Here is a 24,949-nt window from a genome sequence, read left to right as displayed (position 1 = left end):
TTGTGAGTCTGCTAACATCATTGCGGACCATTATTACGTCTTCCGTAAACATTAACCGGGGACCTCCTGACCTATGTCACCAAGGAATGACTGAAGCTATATAGAAATATAAGGATTCCATAGCAATCGGACCAGACATATCGAAGGCTTTTGACAAGGTCTGAAATGACAACCTTCTAAATAAATTAAGATAGTACGGTTTGTCATCCTCAGTTATCGACTGACTTACTAGCTTTCTCAAAGACCGATCCATCCAGTTCGCTATCAATGGACACACCTCAGAAAGGTTTGAGGTCAACGTTGGAGTTACCCAGGAATGCATCTTGTCAACTACTCTGCAAACCCGATCTATAGCTTCGCCGATGATAGCGCACTGATGTCGTCGTTCAAATCAACCGCCCCAATAAACTTGGCAACAGATTACTACCATCAATTGAGATCTTGAAAACATTCTTGAGTGGGATGGAAAAAATATGGTTGAATTTAATGCAGCAAAGACCCAAGCTGTTATTTTCACAAAGAAGGCCGGCACTGAGGTTCAGGATTTGGTCCTGTCTGGACATAAAATATCGCCATCACCGCAAATGTCCTGGAATAGTCTTGTGGTCGATTTAGTCAAAGCAGCTTCACCAAAACTTGAAGCCCTCTTTTACATAAAAAAAATATATCCCTCAACGGCTTCTAATCCTCTACAAGGCTCAAATTCGTCTATCCTCAGAATATTGCTCGCACATTTGGAGCTCGGCTCCCAAGTATACCCTGAGTTGACCAGAAACTTGGACAGCTTAGAGCATAAAAAAAAGGCCACCGACCTGACTCTGTTTTACCGATAATACTTCGCAAAAGCTGTTCCCGGCTGACCAATAATCCCGCCTTGAGCAGTTATTGCAACACCTACTCGACAGGCAGACGTGGCTCATGAACATAGAGTTCGCCTGCTAGACGCCTAGAACGTCTATTTATCGGGAATCATTTCCTTTGAGAAGTGCGAACCTGTAGAATCAGCTATACAACTTACGGATGTTCCAGATCAACATCCACAGGTATCTCCAGACAGCAGGCACCACTCGAATTAAATCTTATAATATGGCTACTAAGTTTTACATTAGAAATTAGGTTTTACTCTCTTTAATATAAAAAAGACTATACTGTTGAGGTTACTCCTCAAGAATTAAAACATCTTCAACCGAACCTAATAAGTTTTCGATTAATGAATATAGAGCGGCTGAATTGCACAATAAATATGTTCAAAAGAACCGTAAGTTCTAAGTTCGCAAAAATGGACTACTTTTCGTTGATAATTTCATTCGTTTTGATTCGATATCAAACAAGGAGCGTTTGGGTATTACTAATTATATAAAGTCTTTAGAGTATGTTATTATTTATTTGTTAAATGGCATCTCCACTGAAACGGGTACAGAAAATACGAGGTCTGTCTATTAAATGACGAGACTGCGCGCCTAGAGGACGCACTAGACGGTTGAGGTAAAAAACGAGTAATGCGTTGGGTATCTAGATATCTTGTCCATGCACGTCCCTAAACAAGTTTCCGTCACTATTATAGTATTTGTGCAGGAGTGATTTGAAACGAACGTGTTTTTTTTTCGTGCCGAAAACCATGTGTGACGAAAAAAAGAAACAAATTTCCCGTTAAATTGAAAAAAACTATAAATTGTTGCAAGAGGCTATGGGGACAATTCTCTACCTTGTGCGCGTGTTTTTAAGTGGTGTAAGTGATTCAGTGAGTGCCGAGAGAGCACTGAAGATGACCAGCGCCCAAGTCGCCCTGTGACTGTTTCAACTCCGGAAACAGTGACCAAAATCAACCAAATCGTCAAATGTGCATCCGGATTATTGCTGAGGCTGTAAATGCCGATAAAGAAACGGTTAGAAAAATGTTACACATGAAAGTCTGTGTTGGTGCCAAAAAATCTGACTCCTGACCAAAAGCTCTTGCGTCAACGGGTTTGCTCAGATTTCTTTGAAAGGTTAGAAAAAGATCTGCTTTGAAAGGAATCCGATTTGAGTCGATAGAAGCGGTAAAGCAAAAAGGTGTGTGGCGGGGGGAGTGGAGTATATTGAAGGGGAGTATTCGAATGTAGAATAATTTTTATAATAAAACCCTTTTTCGTAACCAGTATCGTTATTTAATAGTCAGACCTCGTATAATAACTCCACATAATTACCTAATCGACGATGTATTTTTAATCACGAAGTTTATGCTATAATAGATGATAATCACATATTTTGTTGTTTACAAAAACAAGTATAATCTGAAAAAATATTGCTAATGACGTAATGCACAATCAAAATAATTTTTTCTTCTTTTTAATTGTTTTTATTCGCTTCACCTGATATTTGATAAACAGCATTATTTTGTTATCAATTATGTATCTTTGTTTTATTTGTTTTTTAATTTTTCTTTGCTGTCTGTATCAGATTTCATTTTATTTGTTTTTTTTGTTTGCATTGTTTACAGTATTTTTAATCAATATATTTCATTTTCTCAGTTTTTGAAAACCTATTGTGAATTTTGGTCTCCATATGGTATTTTCTTATATATATTTGATTTTTAATTTGAAATAAATGAACGGCTTTAAATACGGAAAAATATTTATTCATATAAAAACATAGTTAAAGCAATGGGAGTTTTTTGAAAGTTAAAATATGGCTTAAACTTATAGTATTATGACAATTTCCATTTGTAAGTTGATTTCTATCTTGATGTGCATGCATTTATGTGCTTCCATCTCTTGTTTTGAGTTCTGTGAACTAACAACTTCACAGGTCTTTGTTGTTCAAATCTAGGTTTTGTATTTGAGGCAATCTAGCACCTTATTAGCATAGAAATACATTTGTTAACAAAACAATGAAATATTTTGAGAGATGAGATTTTTTTTGTACAGAAAGCTAAACTCTTCGGCAACTAATTTCCAGACTCGTAATAGAAAGTAGAATTTTAACGACACAAAAAATAGAATATAGATTTTCATTATTTATAATTGAACGAGTATTGCTAGCTAATATTTTTAATTATTAGATAATTGTTGTACATTTAAACATTTTAATTTTTTTAAGCAATTGCATAAAGTCGTGCAAGCTTTAAAAAAGTATTCACCAATTGACTTGGTATCTATGTATTGGCGAAAAGTACCTATAATGACCTAACTAATTTCTCATTAATTGTCAAATATTATGAAGGCACATATGCTAATTAACAATTTTCTACAAATCGTTGCTGGTTTGCCACGTTTCAGTCTATTTCTTAGTGCCTTCATGATCTAACCTCAAATAGCAGAAATATAAACATCGGGGCTTCAAATATACCTCCTCCAAAGCCATAATATGCTTTTTAATTCTATAACCCTGTTAGTCTTAAACCGACTAACCACAAGACCTCAAACAGTTTTCAACTACACTACTTGTTTGTGACCTGGAAAATGAATGATAATATTTTTTGTTTGTGCGAACAGCAGAATCATCTTGTATCTTGATCTTTTTATCAACATCTCATAAAAAATTGATACTTATTCTGGGATTATATTCATTAGTAACAATCATAAATTTCTTATTCAGTATTTGAACTTTTCTAAGCGTGGGCTAACGTGTCTTCGTCTTCGTTTTTAGAACGAAATAGTCCACGTATGTATGTCGAGTAGGTTTTTCAAATACTGCTCTAGGTGGGATTATGTTGGACAACTCGGAAAAGCTTCTGTCGTTGTAGCATCGGTAAAACAGACTCAGGTTAGAGATTTTTCTTCTTTGCTCTAAACTGTTTAAGTTTCTGGTCAACTCTGGATCGCCTATAAGTCGAAATGCTTTCTTCTGTATCGACTCTAGGATCTTCAGGGTATTCTGAGAACCGAGTCCCAAATGTGCGAGCAATACTCCGAAGATGGACGAATCTGGGTCTTTAAGAGGATTAGAAGTTGTAGCGGAGAATATAGCTTTGTAGTATTTTTGGTCTTATATTATAATTATAATATTTAACATAACAAAATGAGAGAGTGTGTTGCTTGGAATAGCGCAGTACATTTTCTAATTAGTGGTAATAATAATTTTATATTTCAATCTTTGACCATATAGTTGAATGAACTGCTACTCACCAGTAAAAGAAGACCAAAAGATCTATGAGGACTTTCATCAACCAGTGGGGATTTTCAGTTTGCTTTCTCAAACATGAAAATTCATTCAAAAATCGATTTCAATTTTTTTTCATTCCAATTTTCAGAGAATAGAGACATTAGTTTCTGATTCTTTCTATAGGAATTAATAATTGATTCATTGAAAGAGAATAGGAATCATTTTTGATTGTTCTAAAACAGTTAAAATTCTTGTGAAATAATCTAAAACCATTGAAAACGCTTTTGCTGCTTTCTCGACCAAAACAACACTCCACTGTATTGTATGATCTAAGCTTAGTGACATAAAATAACGAAATGGACACTATTTGTTTATAATCCACACAATTCTATCAACATATTATGTCCTAAGTACTGCGTAAAACTGTCTGTGACTTAACAAATCGGGAATTTTTACTGTATACAATCGCCAACTTAAGTCAAATAATTGTATCTAGTTTAAAGGCAGATTAAAGTTCATGGTAGTTTTATAACAAATAAAAGGATTTGAAAAAAAAAATGAACAGATGAAAATTTCCTATAAAATTGTCTGTTGACGTATTTGCAGTAAACAATTCATATTTGTAGCTTGACCGTATGGAATATTTCCATATTTCCTCATAAATATATAAACATTCCTAATTCATTCTTTTGTTTATGACATTGGCGAGTCTGAATCACGGTTCTATCTAATGAATAAAACTTGTAACATTTTACGATATTTTATTGACAAACTTCCCGAAAAAAAATGTTCACACACTTGATGAATAATGCATAATGTAGCATTAGTACGAATAAGAAATATATCCAGTCATGAGAATATTATGAAGAAATTATAATTATTTATAATAAATGATAAGTAAATGCGCCACATACAAATTTATAAAAATAGAGAATAAAACAACAAACTAAGAATAAGAAATCTCCCTTTAAATAAAAGATTCACTCTTCCATTCAGTTGAATTTATTCTGCTTCTGGTCTGGGCGTACCGTCGATAAAGAGATTAAACGCTTTTTGAAGAATTTCATTTCAAGTTTTGCAGCCTCAATCAAAATTAATAGTGAAATCAGCCAAAAAATGTCTAAATGACAGAACTGTGTGGGCTAAGGAAGCAGATTTATACGAGCTTCTTCTAAATATTATAGTACTATAATCAGCCTCATGAGTAGGGTAGATCTGACGATTCCAAGTCGTAAGCTCAAGTAGTTCTTTTTCTACTATACGAGGTCTGGCTATTAAATAACGAGACTGCGCGCCTAGAGGGCGCCCTAGACTGACGGGGTAAAAAAAGAGTAATGCGGTGGGTATCTAAATATCTTGTCTATGCAAGTCCCAAAACACGTTTCCGTCACTGTTTGTATTTGTGGAGTAGCGGTTTGAAACGAACGTGTTTTTTTCTCGTGCAGAAAACCATGTGTGCTGAAAACCAGAAACAACGTATCAATCTAAAATTTCCCGTTAAATTAAAACAAAATTGGACTGATTACTATAAATTTATGCAAGAGGCCTATGGGGACGATTCTCTGTCTCGTGCGCTTGTTTTTGAGTGATCTAAACGCTTTAGTGAGGGCAGAGAGAGTACTGAAGATGACCAGCGCCCAGGTCCGCCCTATGACTGTTTCACCTCCGGAATCAGTGACCAAAATCAACCAAATTGTGCGTGTAGATTGTCGAATGAGGAACCTGATGATTCCCGAGGCTATAAACGCCGATAAAGAAACGGTTAGAAACATTTTACACGAGGAATTACACATGTCAAAAGTCTGTGCGACTATGACTCCTGACCAAAAGTTCTGTCAACGGGTCTGCTCAGATTTTCTTGAAAGGTAAGAAAGATTAGAAAAAGATCTGTTTTGAAAGAAGACTTTCAGTACTTCTAGACTTTCATCACCAGATAGATCACGACCCACTCCTATACACTTACGCGGCTCATTCATAATTGTGAAACCCACGGTCAGTTTGTTGCACCGTGCAGCAAAATGGAACGTATCGAGAATGAAGCCAATGAAATTACAGTTTTGGGATACTTCAGAGCGTATTCCGAAAATTCATTAACCGATGCGGTTAAAGAGATTTGGGAATATCAGAGATAAATAAGTATTCACAGGATTCTTAAAAAACATAAGCTCCATCCGTCTTCAATCTCGTTGGTACAAAATTTAAAGCCAGGTGAAGATCAAAGAATCCATAAATGTTTGTTGAGGGCACTTTCTAGGTCGATCAGATATCTCACTGTGGTATTGAGAGCCCTCCGTTGTCTAATCTCTCCAATAGCGAATAACAGTAGCTTTGTTTATGTTCATAAGTCGAAATTTGTCATGTCATGTTGATTTTGAGTTGCATATTTACAAAAAGAAGCTTTGGAAGCTCAATTTTTTTTTGCTCTTGGCATTAGAGGAAAAATGGTTTGTTTCAATTAGTGTTATCTATGATACAATATGGAAATAATGGCAATAAGCAATATCATCATATTTTCAGGCAATATTAAATAATATCTAGTAATTTTAATATTTGTGTTCGTCTAGAATCTTTATTATTTTCGTTCCTTAAAACATTAAATCACATAATTTTATACATTTAGTTTCGTCCTATATAAATGTATTTTCAGCTACTTTTATTTCTACTCTTTCACTCTACTCCATTAAAATTTTCTCATTATTAATTTCTGACGAAATGGGAAATAATCGGTCGTTAAAAATGTTTATAACAAAAAGGGGTCGCTCATTAGACAAGCAAATTATCTAAATATCAGTTTCGTTTACTGGATATAGGATTTTTATATAATTTTAGTTGGTTATTTTTAATGTATTATTTATTGATATTAGGAAGTTTATGTTTCTTTAATTAGATATTCCTAATGAGTTGTCGAGATTGGTTTTTCCTTTTCAAGTCAAAGTATGTGACATTATTTTATTTTCCTAATGATTGGCTCCAATTCAAAATATTTATATTCACTATATTTTATTACTAATTACTTGAAAAACTATCATACTTGAGAGTAAAATTAACATCATACTTCACGGTAAAATTCAATAATATTAAATCGTAATTTATTTTTAATCAACACACTTTTTTTGGCCTCCAATTGCTTATTCAAATATTGTTTTTTCTGGACATATTCGACAAAATACGGTTTGATATACATTTTAAACTACACTGTTGAAGTTATAGTTTACTTTAAGTGAGTAAATAATAATCAATGAAAATTAAACCTTTCGAATACCAAAACATTGTGACCATCATATTATTGGTCAAAAAATGGTTCTTGCTTTTCTGAGAGCACGTTCCTTGAATTAAGCCAATTGTTTGGATAGTATTTTTCAGTCAACATTAAGCAAATCATATAGCTGTTCCATATGTAGCCTTTCAAGCAACATATTGCATACGAGCTTATATGAAATATTTACTTTATTAACTATCTAATATTATTTGACAATCGCTAAATACAAAGCAGTAGAAGTAATGCAAAGTCAGTCTTCCACAAAGGTGCCTTAGTACCCTAGATCTTTCGTTTTTCCTGACAATACAACAAACTTTGTTCATTCAAATGGTTTACCACGTACTTTATTTGAAATAATCTATTTCCTTTTAATGTAACCGGCGTGATAGCTACATTTGCAGTATCTTCCCAGAAGTTAAAATAATAAATAAATGGATCTATTATTAGTAAGTTTAAAGTTCTGTAACCGTTGATATTCATGCTAAATATAATATATCAGTAAGCAGCTTAACTTATTTGGAACACATAATGCGTGGTACCCGGATTAGTATCCTCCAGTTGATTATGGTGGGTAAAGTTAAAGGTCGTAGAGGAATTGGAAGGAAACAAACCTCTTGGTTGAAGAATATTAGAGAACCATGGACTGAGATAAGAGAAGCAGGACAGTTATTTAGACAAGCTCAAGATAGAGAGAGTTTTGCCATGTTGATCTTGCCTCCGACAAGCGGACTTGATAGGGCACACTAAGAAGAAGAAACAGTTTACCTCTAGTATCTGAAGAGGATTACTTGCTTATCGAAACGCAAGCCAGACAGTGTTATTGCGAGTGTTGGTGCAGTGGTAGTATAAACACTGTGTACACACAGCAAGTATATTATTAATAAGCTGGTTTAAATTGGATGTTTCAAATTATAACACATCCAGTACAATCAATATTTTATTACATAAGAAAAAATAGAGAATTAATAAAAAAATTTTAATACTGTACACCTTTAACCAAAATAGGTAAGATAGAAAGTCCAGTGAAGGTAGGTTACGATAAAAGAAATCGAAATCATGAAGTAAGTAGAATTGTTGCAAAATTTAATGAAACGGGACGCGTGAAGGTTATTCCAAAATCTGCTGTAAGACCAGAAATAAGCGATGATGTAGTTAGATATTTTGGTGTCATTAAAAGACAACCTTCACACAAATTACAATAGAAAGAAAACCTGCACCCATACAAAGTTCAACGTGTTTGTGTCCAAAATACAAATTGTCTCAATAGTTTTGTAGGTAACGTTCTGCTTAATTGGTACAGTAAATCGACAGGATTGTCATGGAAATCCTCACTGGATTAAGACAGACTCCCAACACCCCCAAAAAGTTGATATTCGAGTAGTAATCGTTAGAAAAAGATTTATTGATATTTGGTCATTCGTGAAAATTCGTTATTTAGAGCATCTTCGTAAGGCAGTGCTTCCGGATCTATTTGCAGAATTTCCGGATCCAAATACGCATGATTTAGATAACTAATCTTGCTTCTTGAATGAAGTTTATTATAGTATCTAAAGTAGCTTTATTTGTGTATATCAGAAGAAAGCTAATGTTTGTTTGGAGAAGAAAGTAACAATCAATCAAAGAAATATATAAATTAGATAGATACCGCCGCTTCAACTTCCTTACACTCTAGAAAAATATCATCGATCGATACATTCTCGTAGCTGCAAAATGGCGACTGTAGATTACCCAATTTATAAAGGTGCACTAAAGGAGACTTTCTGATGTTTTGCTGCTCTCCAAAGTGCTCTCCTAATTTGCAAGCTTATTTTGGCTCATGATTTACCTTCTCGTTGCCTATAATTCGTCGTATAATCGCCGAGGATAATTCGTCTATTAGTCATTTTTGATTGATTTGAGTTTTCTATTCCAACAATAGGCTCCTGATTATAAGCATTCGCTGGAGACCGTTCGATAGCTTGTGAAACTACTTTTGATTCTGTCATTTCAGCAACAGTTTTAACTGGATTTAGTAGGCACCATAATAAGCATTATTTTATTACTAACGCTTCGGCAGAGTGAACCGAAAAAATGTTTATTATGAATTTTTTGACATGATTTATGTTTAAAACAAAAAAATGCTGTTCCCATCGTCACATTTAGATCCATCTGTAAATAATTTAGTTACATTGTGTCCGAATTTATTCAGTCTGATTGTAAATATTAAGTTATATGTACTTCGGTAACTGTACTTATATATAGGAAATTTAGAATCTTTCACGATGGAAAATTCATCGTAATTGGTATTAATAAAGGCATCTGCCAACGTAGGCGATGATTCCATTCTCTAGTAAGATATTTGTTTCTCGGCTAAAAATTGTCTACCATTATTTAATGGTGGTTCTTTAATTTCTAGCAAAAATACTTGATTAAGAGATGATATCATTAACCCCATACAAATATTTGAGGGTTAATATTGAATATGGTCAATAAAATATTTGTTTTAGATGTCGCCCCTTATATTGTACACCCATAGTCCAACGAGGAAGGAATATAAACCTTGTAGAATGTATACGCGACGGTGGCATCGGCCCCCATCTGAACACAATTCATGTGAATTTCAAAGATCACTAAAATTGAGTTGATTTAGATTTTTATTAATATTCCCGTTTTTCATGTGATTCCTATCTAAATAATTTTTTTGTTTTGCAGAAAAACTATCAATTTTATCAAATAATTTGTTATTTGAAAAAATATTGTTATAATTGACAATAATTTTGACGTTCTATTTTCTTGACATATGTCAATAGTTAAAATGAACTGTTTGACGTGTTTTTACATTTGGTCAAAATTAAATATTGTAGTTTTCACGAATTCTGTACATTACTTTATCATAACCCCATATATAATTCGTTTATGTACAAGATCAAAATTTTTGGATTGTGTGAATAATTTTATTCATTGAATATAGTTTCACATTATAGAACTTTTCTTTTGTTTCCATAATTGCGTAAAAAAAACTCATTAACAATATCCATTAAAAAAATTATCCCTAATTCTTTATTGGGAAGTTATCATCGTCGATTATTTCTTTTAGTTATTAAAGTTGAACAATCCAATGACGTATTTTTTCTACCTGTTAGGGAATCCCATTTTATACGTGATTCCAATAAAAGTGGGGGTAATCTAAAAATGTTAAAATACAAAAACGTCCTTTTATTATTTCAGTCGCATTCTATCAGGGACAGAGGTGGGACGTTAAATAAATTTTATAATCAGTTGGAAAGTTCGTTGTTAATCTTTTAGTATAGTTTTAGTACCGGAGAAGCGCGAATCGAATTTTATATTAATTGAAATCCATTGTTGGCGGTAGTGCGCCAAATTATCTTGTGTTGGCATCTAATTATCGTTTGAAGGATATTTTTCTATCGATTTAGATACAGGTATGTTGAAATTAATTTTAACTAAAAAAATCGAGTTAAGTATATATATTTTTATTATGTTCCTTTCGCAAATATATGCACTAGACTATAATTTTAAAGTTGTTTTAGATTATTTACTATAGTTCTCATATTCTCAAATGCTACTGCTAGTAAAATAGTATGAATCAGATGAAAAATATGGCTATACAATGAGTCCCTTATATACGGTATGGCACAGGCAAATGGATTAAATTTTTTAATAAATAAATGGGGTTGTCCTGGGACAAATACGTCAATTAAAGTTTTATATGTGCATTTTACTCAAAAAAATAATTATATGTCATATAACAGTGGCCAATACCAACTTTTTTATTTTAAATAGAACGCGTTCTATATTATTTATTTTTTGAAATCTTCAGAAAGCTCTTGACATACTTTATGTACTCGTATAAAGCTCTATTTGTATCTTCAACTGTTTCGGAAATATTCATTGTTTCTAGATTTATTATAAAAACTTATATTCAACAAAATTCGCTAAAATACACTCAATAATTATTTTCCATTTTCCTCTTGAGAAAATAAGCAAAAACCATTTCAGATTATAAGAATGTTTCATTTAACAGAAATGAACGCAATAACCATTCTCCAAATGATTGATTATGGAGATGAATCCCTATATACCAAGGAGTATGAAGAAAGTATCAGCTATGCAGTGAGTGATGATACGAAATCGCATCCTATGCTTGAGCTTCAAGAAAACCCATTATACATTTCTTGAACAAATTTCTTCTGGACAATATGTTTTCTAATACTAAATTGAATAATTGCCGAGAAAGAGCATATCCGTGTAGTAAGTCTCGTTAAAATCAATGTTACAAATATTATTGAACTTTTTTTTAATGTTTTCTCTATATAGTACTATAATTACCTCTCAGCTGTGATGAAGTGCATTGTTCATCACAATTACAATGTTTTACGATATACTGTTGGTAGATCAAGCATGAATATTCAATGACGGCGTCTCGTCAATTATAGTCACCGTGCAATGGCACTACCATTGTACGAAAAAATTGAAATATTCGTGTTAGAATGAAAATATTTTTGCATATTTTTGACCTGTGGAAATATCAATACGGTTGTCTCATTAATAATTTGGAAGAGTCATTCTTCTTTATGTAGATAAGTACTTCGTATTCTGCTTTAAGCCGTGACAATAATTTGCGTTTGGACCAGTTTTGGGTCCGAAAAAGAGGGAGTCTTTTGAAGTCCCTTCGATATTTGTCTATTACTGCTGAGAAAAAAATGTCGAATTGTTAATAGCTCTTAAAACTTAGAAGTATTAGAAGTTTATGATACTATTATACAACACATACCAATAATGTTATTTTTTACTTAAATTTAGTCAAAAAGTGTGCAGATTATGAAAAAAAATGTAGGTTCTTAAAAAAGTGAAATGTTTTCCGTGTCTTAATAAAAATGAGTTAAAATCAGAATAGTTATTTATGAAAAAGAACAGCTCAGAGTTGTTACAGGGAATATTTCGTTTTTGAAGATGAAACTTGCATTTTTTTCCAAGAGTACTAAAATTCATAAAGTTTTAATACTCGTATATCTATGTCGACATGCGAGACCGAACCTCGTTTCTCAATGCTGAAAGGAATTAATTTTGTTTTGGAATTCCATCTACCGAAAAAAAATTTCTCAGCAATATTGACAAAATTTTAACACGTAATGACTTTTCATCGGCTACAAAGATGCAACCATCAACACATCTGTACATATTAAAGTAAAATAGCAAATTGAATTGAAAACCACAAAATAAAGTATTAAAAGACCGAGAAACTTGCTTTTAGCAATAATTAAATTGAATAAAATCAGTTCAAAAACACTTTTAGCAATAATGAACCTAAATAAATTACAGCATAAAAATAAAATTACTGCTGTGAATATTAATGTAATTTTTATAAAAACGTGGGGCTCTTTGAATGACATTTTCAATTTTCAGTAATCGAAAAATCATTTCGATAGCCCGCTACTAGGAATCAGACTCAGATTTTTCACTCTTTAGTTTGTGTTTCTTATTATTATAAACTATAATCTATTTTAACTTAGGAAGAGGGACGAATGGATTTCAACTATCGTTAGTATGAAAAAGTTCTATATGAAAAAGTTAAAAGATTATTAATTAATTAAAAATTTTTTGTTTAGAAACCTATGACCCTACTTATTTCCGTTTTTTGCTTTTTTTTCTCGATTGTAACTGTTCGGTAAGAGAACTACAGACTTTGTGGACTAGACATCTCTTTAAGAATACGAAAAATAAGGCTCGTTTTGAATCTTATTAACTTTTTGGCACCACCTTCCCACGTCACGCGCCGTCACTAATCTCTAATGTTTTTTTGCTGATAACAAAAACGCAAGTTTGATTCTAATATACTTTCAATCAAGGATGAGTTATTTTGATGTTTTGTACTATATTTGGAGCTGCTTCTACTACGATTATCATGCGTATCATACAATTTTTCATTAAGACGGATAATAGATCGATTTCGCTGTATTTTTATTCTTGATACTTTCATTTTACACATATTTTTTCTTTAAATAACTGGGTGTTATCATTCGAGTGCCGTAAATTGGAACAGTGATGATGTAATAAACACATAATTACGTATACACATAATCATATTTGTAAACTAAAGGTACCTATGTGTATACACAAAAAGTATCATAAAGTTGTTTTCAAATTTTTTAAAATCTATTTTGTAAAGAGTATAAGTTTTTATTATTTTATTAGCTTTGTTCAGGATATTTGGAATTAATTAGTCAATTTATAGTCTTCATAATCAATATTTTATACTACATACCGTATCCTTGACCTCTAAAATATGTTAATATGAATTCTATACATTAAAATGGACACACAAAACTGAGGATTTTATGTTATAAACATTCACGAGATGTTCCATTTGCTATTGCCAAGGAGGTACATGTTGAAAATAATAATATTTTTAGGAAACTAAATTTGCAAATTTAAATTTACACGTGATATTAACTGGAACAAGACCTAGGATTGATTATCGCAAAAAATTACATCTGAGAAATAAATTTACCTCAAAACTAAACTGTAAAAGCAAAAAGCGTTATTAGAAATGAACAAAAATGCCATGAAATAGTACACGGACGGTTTCAAAATACAAATACTCGAATAGGAGGATACACAACTAAACTTTAATCAGAAATGTTTGCAATGAAGAAATTTGTCCAGTTCAACTTATTGCAAATAAATTATTATCATCTTCTCCGATTGCCACACAGTGCAGGATGCTAGATGGTTACATGAAGGTTGAATGGTGGAGAGTACATGCATCGTGGACATACTTCTCTCAAAAGTTGCGAGAAAAAGTTGATGCAGCAACAGTACCGAGAATTCATGAGAGTACACAAACAAATATTCTTCCTTAATAGAACTGAACTAATCACGCTTTCTTACATTTTCGTTAGTTTACGAAGCTAGGCGGTTCCCCAGGATGGTTTAAATTATAGAAGGGGCTACCGTAGTTCTATTGCTGGATAGCTGGATGATCTCCAGGCAAGTATCTACCATCTACCTTCCTAAAGTGCGGCCTCGGGTTAAAAGCTCTAAACTCTAAGTCAATGATATAAGATCCGAGATAAGCTAGAAGTGCGTGGACAAGTTGAATGATCTAGGAAAAGGCAAAAAGCTATACTCCAGTGGATTTTTTGCACACTGAAGTGGGGATGAATCTTTCGAAGGACCCCTTTTGAAAAAACAACCACAAAACAATAGGGAATACATAACAAGAGAATAATAAAAACTAAAACCAATAAACACCTATTGAATGTATCAAGCTAAGTAGAAAATGAATATTAAGAGAAGTCTTGTCGGGGAATTGTCGTCTCAATGGATATCTGAAGAGATGTAGCAACGTGTTTAACAATATAAAGGACGCAAACATTATCCACATTCTTTTAAAGTAGCAGAAACTATGGCACTTTAGAGCATTACATCTGGTGTAGTATAGAATAGAAAATAAAGATCTTTAGCATCTAGAGAGATCTCATATCCTAAACTTTGGAAGGAGTGGAATTTATAGATGAACTATAAACACTCAGAATCAATACAAGATTGAGTGCAACGGCACATAATGAACTTTGAAATCAAAATATAAAATAAATAAAATAAGAACACAGGGAATCATTTTAACTTAACGATGTTTTATTGAAACGTCTTGATATTAGTCGCCCTTCTCTCTATGGTTGCAATTACCTCTTACTCCTGTCATTGACAACTTTTTTCATTTGTCGTTGTGTAGTGATCAATATTTTTACAATTAGAAATATACAAATGTTCATACGAAAATGTACCCAGGTTGCTTATTTGGTCCTGTGTGAACATAAAAGATCACAATCACAGCAAAATCGCTTGTTGGATGATCAGGTTGGAAGCATTATGTCCTGGCATAGTCGCGTGGCCGAATAAGCGCTAATGCAGCTCCACAAAACTTGGAAACCTCTTCTACCAAAAAGCTATATACTTCGACTATTTCTTAAACGTGATAGGGTTTACCATCTTGTGCTCGCAGTTTAAGTTAAAAAAAATATTCAATAATACTTTCTTTTTCTTCTTCGAATTTAATTATTTTTAATCTCGGTAGTAATAATTAATTATGAGATTCATACAAATCAAATTATTTATAATTCTGGGAAAGTGGTTAAAATGCTCTAATACGAGCTAAGGAATGAGATCGTCTGTTAATTATTTGACCCAAATAGCAGCTGAAACTTTTCCTGTATATGTCCATATTTGTCTCGCCAGATTTAGCACTTCTATTACATTGTTTGTGTTGACCACATCAAAATCAAGTCATTAAACAATTTATTCATTCTATTTTTGATATCCTTTTTGTTATTAGTATCTGTGAACACATTTATCCAAGCTATTCCAACACTGACGAGGGGCACTCGTTGTTCATTATCAAACCCAATCTTATAAAAAATCAAGTTAATTACATCAACATATATTGTATGTCGTCTTCATTAGTTACCACTTGATTATTTGTAAACATCTGCGTACATAAAAATTGCCCTTGAGTAGATATTTCTTTTGTTGTAGCCTTAGCATTCCTTCATTTATATATCTTGTGCAGTAAAGGACACAGACAAGGTGATATTTTGTTTATTAACGTTAATTCTGAAGCCCTATTCAATAAAAATTATTTCAAATTATACTCGAAAAGAATGTTATGATTATACATTTTGTGATTATTCTTAAAAAAAATCTGATACAAACTAGTGTGGATTACATCTCTCATTAAAAAACCGTATTCGTGCCAAAATTTATTAGTCGAGGACGAGATCATCAATCAACACGAATTTCCGGTATCTCTCTTTAGCTCCAGATGCGTCTTCTAGTGAATGCTGAATTTACCAATCTTATGTAATGTCAAGGTCATTTTTCGTAAGTTCACCGTGGCTGCAAATTTCTCTAGTAATGATCAAGCAGGCACGGATTAAGATTTATTGGTCATAGGTGTGACTTAGATTGATAGTATATTTCAAGGAATTTGGGATGGGTTAAATATTGGAAAAGATAAAATATCTTTCTGAGGTGGTATTAATGATTTATTTTTATGGTAAATGCTAAACGAAATATAGATATACAGAAAAAGAACGTATCGGAACTATAAGCTTTTCGGAGTTGCCCAAAACTGAAATAAGTATGTCGAATTATCGACTACATTCAGTAAATTAATAAAGGTTTTGAATAAAAAGAAACCTAGATTACTTAATCTATTTGTAGTAACTTTATGATTTATTTATGATTCATCGATGTAACCACCTTTCGCTTTTTTTTCAGCGCACAATTTTGGTATTTCCTTTATCACTTTCGACAAATAATCTTCGTCTTTTTGGTTGGTGTAAGTAGGATACTGTAATGGCCAAATCACTACATTCTTTTTTCCAATTCTTTCAAATACTCCTTGAACAGCATCGAGCAACACATGTTATATTTTTCATGCTGGAAGATGAATTTTCTGTCGATCAGGCGTACTACGTTCTGGCCAGCACCTTTAATATTTTCTTATAGTCTTGTTTCTTTGAAATCCCTTCAATTTCAAGTCTCCGCCGTGTTTTACAATCGGGATTAGACATGAATCTAACATCCGTTCTTCCTTTGACAACAATCATCGTCTAACTTGAACTGCAAGGTGACTTCTATCTTTAATTGAAGTTTAATGTGCATGTTCGAATCCTGCTCCATCCATTCTGCTAGTAGTCAACATAGAAAAGCTATTTTATGAACTGGGTTGAAATTTTTTCTAAATCCTTCTAGTTCTATAGGTTAGTACAGATCAATTTACTAATAGGTCCGTCATTTTTAAGCAAACCATTGATTGGTGTATTAGATTTCCGATCTTCCAACGTTTTTTAAACAAGATAGCTATGGCTTCAATAAGAAGGTCGCATTCAACCTTGTGCAATTCAGCTATTTTTGATATTCCTTAAAGCTTTTATCTTATTTTCTTCCTGGCCTTAATGCGGTGAATACTTCTGTCTTCAATTTAAAGTGCTAGACCGCTCCTGGAAGTCACACAAAAATGCCAATATATAGGGTTTTGGGGTCAAGGTCGCGCGCAGAGAAAAACCTCATACGACTCGATTACTCGAAGCGCTGTCACAGTGTCGTAAGAGAGTTTGCATAATGAATTAATACAATTTCGTCACAAATTCAACGTATTATGTACATTGACTTTATAGTTTTGGCAGGTATAGTAAATCTTTCGTATTGTAATACTTAGTATGTAAATATTTCACAGATTAAACGTATACGTGTAAACACGAATCTAATTAAACATGTTTGAAATGATTACAAGCGAAAAATGAGTCTAATTGTGAAATAAATTCAACAGAGAATTGAGGAAGACACGTTTGGTAAGGGAATATTTATTTGAATCAACATATAGGGTTCCCTGAAAAAATTTTTAAATTGCAAACTCTATCGTGATTTCTTACTATTAAATATACTATGAAAAAATATCATCCCAGAGCCCGAAATTTTTCTTCTGAATGTAACACATTTCGAAATTGTTGGCTTTCTTTAATTTCACAATTACCTGTAAGCAATTTTGTACAATCCACTTGATGGAGTATTCAAAATTGTGATAGGAATGTTCTTATTAAGTTCATTTAAAATAATTTCGATAGGATTTTGTGAAACTAAGTCAGTAACGTCCTTTATATTTTACAGGGTGCGGCAGCATAACTTCCTTTTTTCAAAAGTTAATAAAACTTATTGTATGAATCAGAAAATTTTTATTCGTTTTTCATAATACAGGCACATACATAAAGTTTTGTTTTACTGAGTTTTGAAGATCAAATCAGTTAGGTGACGTCCCCCATTCTCCATACACTGAGTAAACCGATTTCTGGCGTTTGTCATGACTCTTGCCAGCATAGCAGGCGTTATGTTGGCAATTTCTTCCTGGATGTTCGTCTTCAAATCAGCCCAGTAGCGCATGTTTTGTTTGTTTACGGATCCACACAAATGAAAATGGGCTTCATCACTAAAAAAAACAATAGCGTCCTCAGGAACGACTTCCAGAAAAACCTCACACGCGTTCCTCCGAGAATTGAAGTCACGTTCAGAAAGTTCCTGCACAATTGCCATCTTGTATGGATGAAAATGAAGATCATCATGAAGTATTCTCCTCACAGAACGATCGGAAAGTCCAAGGGCAGACGCATGTTTGCGCGCAGAACGCCGTGGTGATCGCAACACTGAAGTTCTAACTAACTCAATGTTCTCCGGTGATCTAATGGGCCGAGGGACTCCAGTTCTTCGTCTTGTCACACTTGCAGTTTGTCTGAACGTAGTGACCCACGTAACAATTGATTTCCGGTCCGGGACAGGGGCCAAGGGGGCTAAATTAAAGCGATTCCGAAAGGCGCGCTGGGTTGCGATCACAGAACATCCGCTCGAAAAGTAAACCTCAACGGCAAACGCACGCTCCTCACTGTTCCAACGCATGATGGCGACTGAACTGTGCCGGGACAAAACTTTATAGTCCCCCCTCTCGAACGAGACCACTAGCACTCCGTTACGACATCTACTGACTAAATGGCGAACTTTTTAAAAAAGGAAGTTATGCTGCCGCACCCTGTATTTTAGCCGCATTTCTTTTGAATCTCAATTGTAATAAACTCATTGAAATTAGTGTAAAGGAGAAAATAATATTGAGAGAACTAACAAAATAGTAAGTGAAATGAACATAAAACCAATTCAAAGAGAGAAAAAATAGTACAAATTACAAAATTTCAAATATCTTGGCATTGCTGTTAACAGTAATTGGGAGAGATCTTAAAAAAAACAAACAATATTAAGAACTAATACAATATATTAAGCAACTAAGATATAAATAAATTTGTACTAAACAAAGATAGTGCAGAATCAATGATAAAGATGATAAGAGAAGAAGAGGAGTTGAGAACAGCAGAAAGAAAGATGATGTAAAACGGTTACAGACAACGTATGAATATTATCAAAACATTAAAAAAAAAACAAAAAATAAGATAGCTAGAGCATCTATGGCGAAGACACAGTATAACATGAGATCAGATATGTGAGAGGGAACGAGTGAGAATATAGATCGACTTTTCGAGTGAAATATAATTTCCATTCTATACAAAGAAAAATAGAATTACTCAATTTTTGAATTATTAATTTTAAGACTTAAAATACTTCTTTTATTACGAGGATGTATTGAAGTTAACCTAGACCAGTTCCATTCATAAACAAAATACTTATTGCGTTACCATAGCAACGAACAATAACTTATTAGAAGTGTCGGTGTAAAGTTTGACGTCAAAAAAGTAAACCAGAGTTACGCAATAAATTAAAAAATTGGAGTATCGAGCCATCATCAAGTACCTGTATTTAAAAGGGTTAAGAGGTAAGCAGATTTACGAAGATATGCTTAATACCCTTGGTGATCAATGTCCTTCGTATGCGACCGTGAAAAATTGGACTGCAAGCTTCAAAAAAGGTAAAAGATGATGACCGATCGGGAAGGCCAGTTTCTCTGTCAGTCCCCGAAAATATCGATGCAGTTCATGTCATGATTTTATCAAACCTTCGAATTGAGCTAAAAAGGATATTTGAAGCACTGAGTATTTCAAACGAACGCTTCATTATATAGTTCACGTCAATTTGAACATTGCTGCAAAATGGATCCCCAAATGTTTGAATGTTGACCAAAAGCGTGCAAGGGTAGAAGCATCGCGTTCAATCTGTGCTCTATTTAAAAACGATGTAGACTTTTTAAACTGAATTGTTACTATGGAATAGACTTGTGTACATTTCTATGATCCAAAAACAAAGCAACAATCGATGGAATGGCGACACTTTGGTTCTCCAAGACCTATGAAGTTTCGTGTCCAAAAATCTGCTGGAAACGTTCTTGCTTCAGTTTTTTGAGATTGCCATGGAGTAATCATGATTGATTTTTTTATAAGGGTAGAACAATAACTGGAGATTACTATACGACATTACTGATCACTCTACGGGAAAAAATTAAAGAGAAAAGACGCGGAAAGCTATCCAAAGGTATTTTGTTTTTGCACACAAATCTCATGTTGCCATGATTTAGAGTTTGAATTACTAGAACACCCCCCTTATTCACCAGATTTGGCTCCGTCCGACAATCATCTCTTTCCTCAACTGAAAAAAAGTTTAAAATGTCTTATATACACCTTACCACTTTTACTTGCTAAAAGATTTATGGAGGCAGAATCTTCAATAAGGTTTACCAACATATAATAATACAAGCTATCATAGTACCTCTTGGATGTATCGTTGAGAAGGTGATAATATTCGACCATTAGCAGGCTTGTGATGTAATATACGTTCTGCTAGTCTCCAAGTTAAAGTAAATTGACTTACAATTATTCTACGCACACTACGAAGCTGCTCTTGCATCTGGTTATCAGTTAAGAGATGATTCCTAACCATAACTAAGGGCTTTTTCGCTCTATATTCATCTAATTTTTCACAAACCCGTTTGCCTAATTAAGCTGCTAGAATGTTTAGTGGAATATTAATCGATTTAAACGATTACGTCCGGTCATAATATGCTGAGTAAAGCCTGGATCAGTTTTTATAGTTTGATCGGACTCTAGTGGATGAAATATCCATTGTTGTAGTCAGTTATCACAATTAAAAGTTATGTCAATAAGAGAAACTATTTTCTTCAATAACAATGATGAACATCGTATAAACTAACGAGAGATTGAGTTCAATGGTTGGCCAATATTTGATATTATGAATAAAAGTAAAAAAAAGTTTTTGTTTAAATAGTATTGCTTTTTATATAATGGGTTTTCAACTGAACAGGGGTAGATTTTTTTGCTGCTATAAAAATTCACCCTATTTTTTTCATTAAGTATACTCATTATTATTTATTCGTTCATAATTAATTAAGGTAACAATTAAATATTATGGCATTGTTATAAATGTTGAGCACTTTCACTGCGAAAGCGAGTATAATGAGCAATTTAAAAAATGATCATCAATGACGATCGCGTTTTGTACACCTTGCTTGATATCGTTGCCTAATATTAACATATATCCATTATGTCATATGATTTTGAACTGGTGTTGGAGTTCAAATGAGAAATATTTCAACAGGTCAATTTTTATATCTATATATAGCGAAAGTCCTACAGGTTCCTTTGCCGTATCCCGCATTTTGAACACTACACTTTTCTATCTGGATAGCTATTTCATGGTCTGTTCAATTCCTCAAGTCCGTGAGGGACTTCTTCGACTTCTATTCCGCGGTTGATACATCAATGCTTTCGTCAGCCAGTTGTTCTGCTCCATCCCCATTACATGTTTATACAATAGCAGTTGTTTGGTCTGTATTCTCTTTGAAGTCGTGTATACTCGACTTGTTATTCGTCGTATATCTTCATTTCGAATATGCTCTGCTCTGGATATTCTGCACGATCTTCTCAAGTAGTCCATTTCCACAGCCTCAATTGTTTCATTCTGTCTCTCCATCATCGTCAATTGCATCCATACGTTAGAATGGACTCCACTAAGTCTTTTTATATTTAATTTTTTCTAGCTAGAACAATGTTTTCACAATTTGTGTAGCTTTTATCCCTTGTTGCACTATATTTCTTATATCTTCTTTTGTTGTTACATTTTGAAATTATGCTTCGTAGGTATTTGCATTGTCTACATCTATCTATTTGCTGTTCAGGATCTCCTTGCGTGCTTTCCACTGGCAGATATTCTATTTTTGATATATTCATACTCAATCCCCATTTTGCATATTCGTCGTCCAAGTTTCTTAGCAAATAATCTGCATCGTCCAATTTCAGTTTCCCAACTACTCAGAGCTTCCTGAATGTATATTTTGAATAATTTTGGTGATTTACTTATTCCAAACATTTCGAATAGTACTTCCTAGCCTGACTGTACCTTTTGGGTTTCTGTATAAGTTTTGAATTGCTTGAACACTAACATTGCTAATATAATGTATGAAAGGTAATGCTGTATATTTTAAGATGCACTATTTTTAGCGTAGTTTATCTAACTTCCGTCGTGAATCATGAATCACGTGAAGGTTTCTTAGGTTAAAGAGTAACCAGGAATAACACATGGCCAAATCAGGTGAATAGGGTGGATACTCAATACATCATTAAGCAACAAGAACTAAAGAGAAACATTTTGTGGCGTACCAGTTTACTGTAACTGTACGTTAATCTTCAAGTTTGATTGCTTCTACTAATCCTATACTGCGTACATAACTTCCTTTGTTCAGTTGAAGATGATCATTTAAAATTGAAAATACTGGTATTTAATATAGTAAAGTTGCCAGCTGTAACTCTTCTAGCTTCGTGGCATCTCAAAACATACAGAGTAGGGCTCGTATATATTCTGAGCAATTGTATAAATAAAAACTTTTTCATCTTATATTGATAAAGCATTCGAAATTTTCATTCTTCAATCTGTTGTTAAAATTCAATCCATATAATTCATCCCATAACATACATTGGTCGTATCAATTACCAATCAATAGAAGTAGGAATTGAAATTACATTGATTTATAGAAATAATGTTTGGTGGTAATTTTGCTACACAAATAAGCAAAATGTCTTTCTCAAATGTCAGGCATAAAGGATATCAACTGATATTCAGCAGCAGGTTGAATCTGACGTAGGAGAACGTTGTTTGCTTGACGAATCAACTGATTTCAGTAATAATTCACATTTTATTTGCTACATTAGATTACGTCAATATTCTAAAAGATTTATTGTTTTGCGTCTATAAAAATTCCTTGATCTATGATAAGGTTCATTGCAATTTAAGAAATAGTAGTAGGTCTACTTGAACTGAAAACACATTCTTGCGCATTAACAATTTAGATCCTCGAGAGTATTTTGGCTATACTACTAGATAAATATTGATAAAGATATTCCACTATAAATTGAATTTCCCTTAATTTTTCAAACGATACGAAACAATCACATGTTTTCAGAGATAAGGGTTGACGTATAAGCATGACAAAAGAATATGATCAGTATTTGCTTGTGGTACATCGTTTAAAGCAATTTCATTCCGTGGGAAAAATGATAAATATATTTGTTTGAATTATTTCCCTATTTGGAAATAGAATTTGATGGATAAACAATCATCCATTCCCTGATCACACGTGAGTCTATCAAAGTGGACATCTTCTTCAGGCTTGTCTGTAACTTGTAAACTATAACTTTCGATATTACTATAATAGATGATAGAAAGCACATGTTCCTCTTTGAACTCTTAACTGTCAAAGAAAACCCACCTGCGCTTCTCTTTCCTTAATCTTAACAAAAGTACACGTGGAAAAGATATCATTAAATTAAGATGAAGTGATATGAAGAATAGGAAGTTGAAGTGGAAAGTTTCGGTTCCATGATGAATAGCTCAAGCGAATACGTCTTCTAAACGAAAGTGTTCGCTCCGAAGCAATGTAGATGCTATAGAAACAAAAATAAAATGGTGTGCTCTAGATCTACGCTGAAGTGCAAAGAATTTTTACATGAGCTGGTGAGTGATGGTTGTAAGGTCCAGCTCGTTTTTTTACCCCATCAATACAAAACACGAATGGGCCTAGAACTCATTCTCTGTGTAGCTCAAAGTATAGCCAATACATTTCTAAGAAATTCTGTGGAAATGAATCGAAACACCTTTCAAGAAAGAGACAAACTAAGGCACACTTAGATTTTATCAACTAACTGTTCTGCTTAAATATTCATGAAATTAGACTGATGACTGGTCTTTTAATCAAACACGACCATGTAAGACACCTTGCTATAGGCATCATGATGGATTCAAATGCAATTGGTATATAGAGGAGGAAGAAAGACTACCATATCGGAGTGTCCAGTAGCAGTTTGCCCAGTGATGTTAAAAGGTTCAAGACAATGTTCCTGATTATATTTTCGAAGGATTGTTAGCTGTAGAAGCTTAGTGAGTGGTCACTGACAGTCCACTAACTTAACTTTGAACTACGAAGAACTGTTCCATTTGAACCAAACTAAAGACAACACTCATACGCAGGGCGTAAAAAACACTAGCCCGCTTTTTACGTTGCTGTTTACAAAATATAATTACATAAATACCGAGCTTCAGCCATCTTTTGGAAGACTACAGACTTTCCCTTAAATTTTCGAGACAATGTATTCGAGATTATATGAAAAGGAGCCACCACAAAATGGTATCATATACACTAATATCTATCGTTAAAACTTGCTAATTTTCTTTAATTCTTAAAATGGTCAATCTACTCGTTATGATTGTTTTATTGTCTCCAGAAATGGGACAACATAAAGGTTATGTGAAAATGTTTACGTATCGTTTATCATCATAAAAGATAACAGTTTAAGAAATTATTTTTATAGAATTATGTCGAAATCTTTTGCATCGTTAAAAATTAGCAAACCGAAAGACGCGAAAAGCTACTTTGTTGTATAATTGTATGCTATTCTATGTGCCTTTTTGTTCTTTATCAGTAATTTACAAAACAATTCTAGTTTACAAATTTCAGTCGACCATTTGAAAATTTCAGATATTAATGTCATCGTTTGCATGCTAAATAATAATGTATGTATGTTCTTGATATCGTATAATATTTCA

The 24,949-nt window shown here is 33.1% G+C and overlaps 1 protein-coding gene across 5 annotated transcripts in view; it reads left to right on the top strand.

Annotated features, from left to right (window-relative positions):
- LOC130901295 (elongation of very long chain fatty acids protein AAEL008004-like) overlaps positions 1-24,949 on the top strand; it is a 61,498-nt gene that overhangs the window by 13,956 nt on the left and 22,593 nt on the right. Inside the window, exon 1 of one of the 5 annotated variants that reach the window (XM_057812529.1) lies at positions 10,559-10,764. The exons of 2 other annotated variants lie outside the window; for them this stretch is intronic. Coding sequence is in view for 1 of the 3 variants with exons in the window: in XM_057812528.1 (XP_057668511.1) it covers positions 17,505-17,532 (28 nt within the window). In the remaining 2 variants the exon portion in view is untranslated. Of the gene's footprint in view, positions 1-10,558; positions 10,765-17,284; positions 17,533-17,574; positions 17,698-24,949 lie in introns of those variants that run through there. 2 more of the 5 variants (XM_057812528.1, XM_057812534.1) reach the window with 2 other exon arrangements.

Source organism: Diorhabda carinulata, chromosome X (genome assembly GCF_026250575.1).
Source record: "Diorhabda carinulata isolate Delta chromosome X, icDioCari1.1, whole genome shotgun sequence".
Lineage (NCBI taxonomy): Eukaryota > Metazoa > Arthropoda > Insecta > Coleoptera > Chrysomelidae > Diorhabda > Diorhabda carinulata.
The sequence above is the reverse complement of the archived record's forward strand: the minus strand, read 5'-3'. Positions and strand labels throughout refer to the sequence as shown.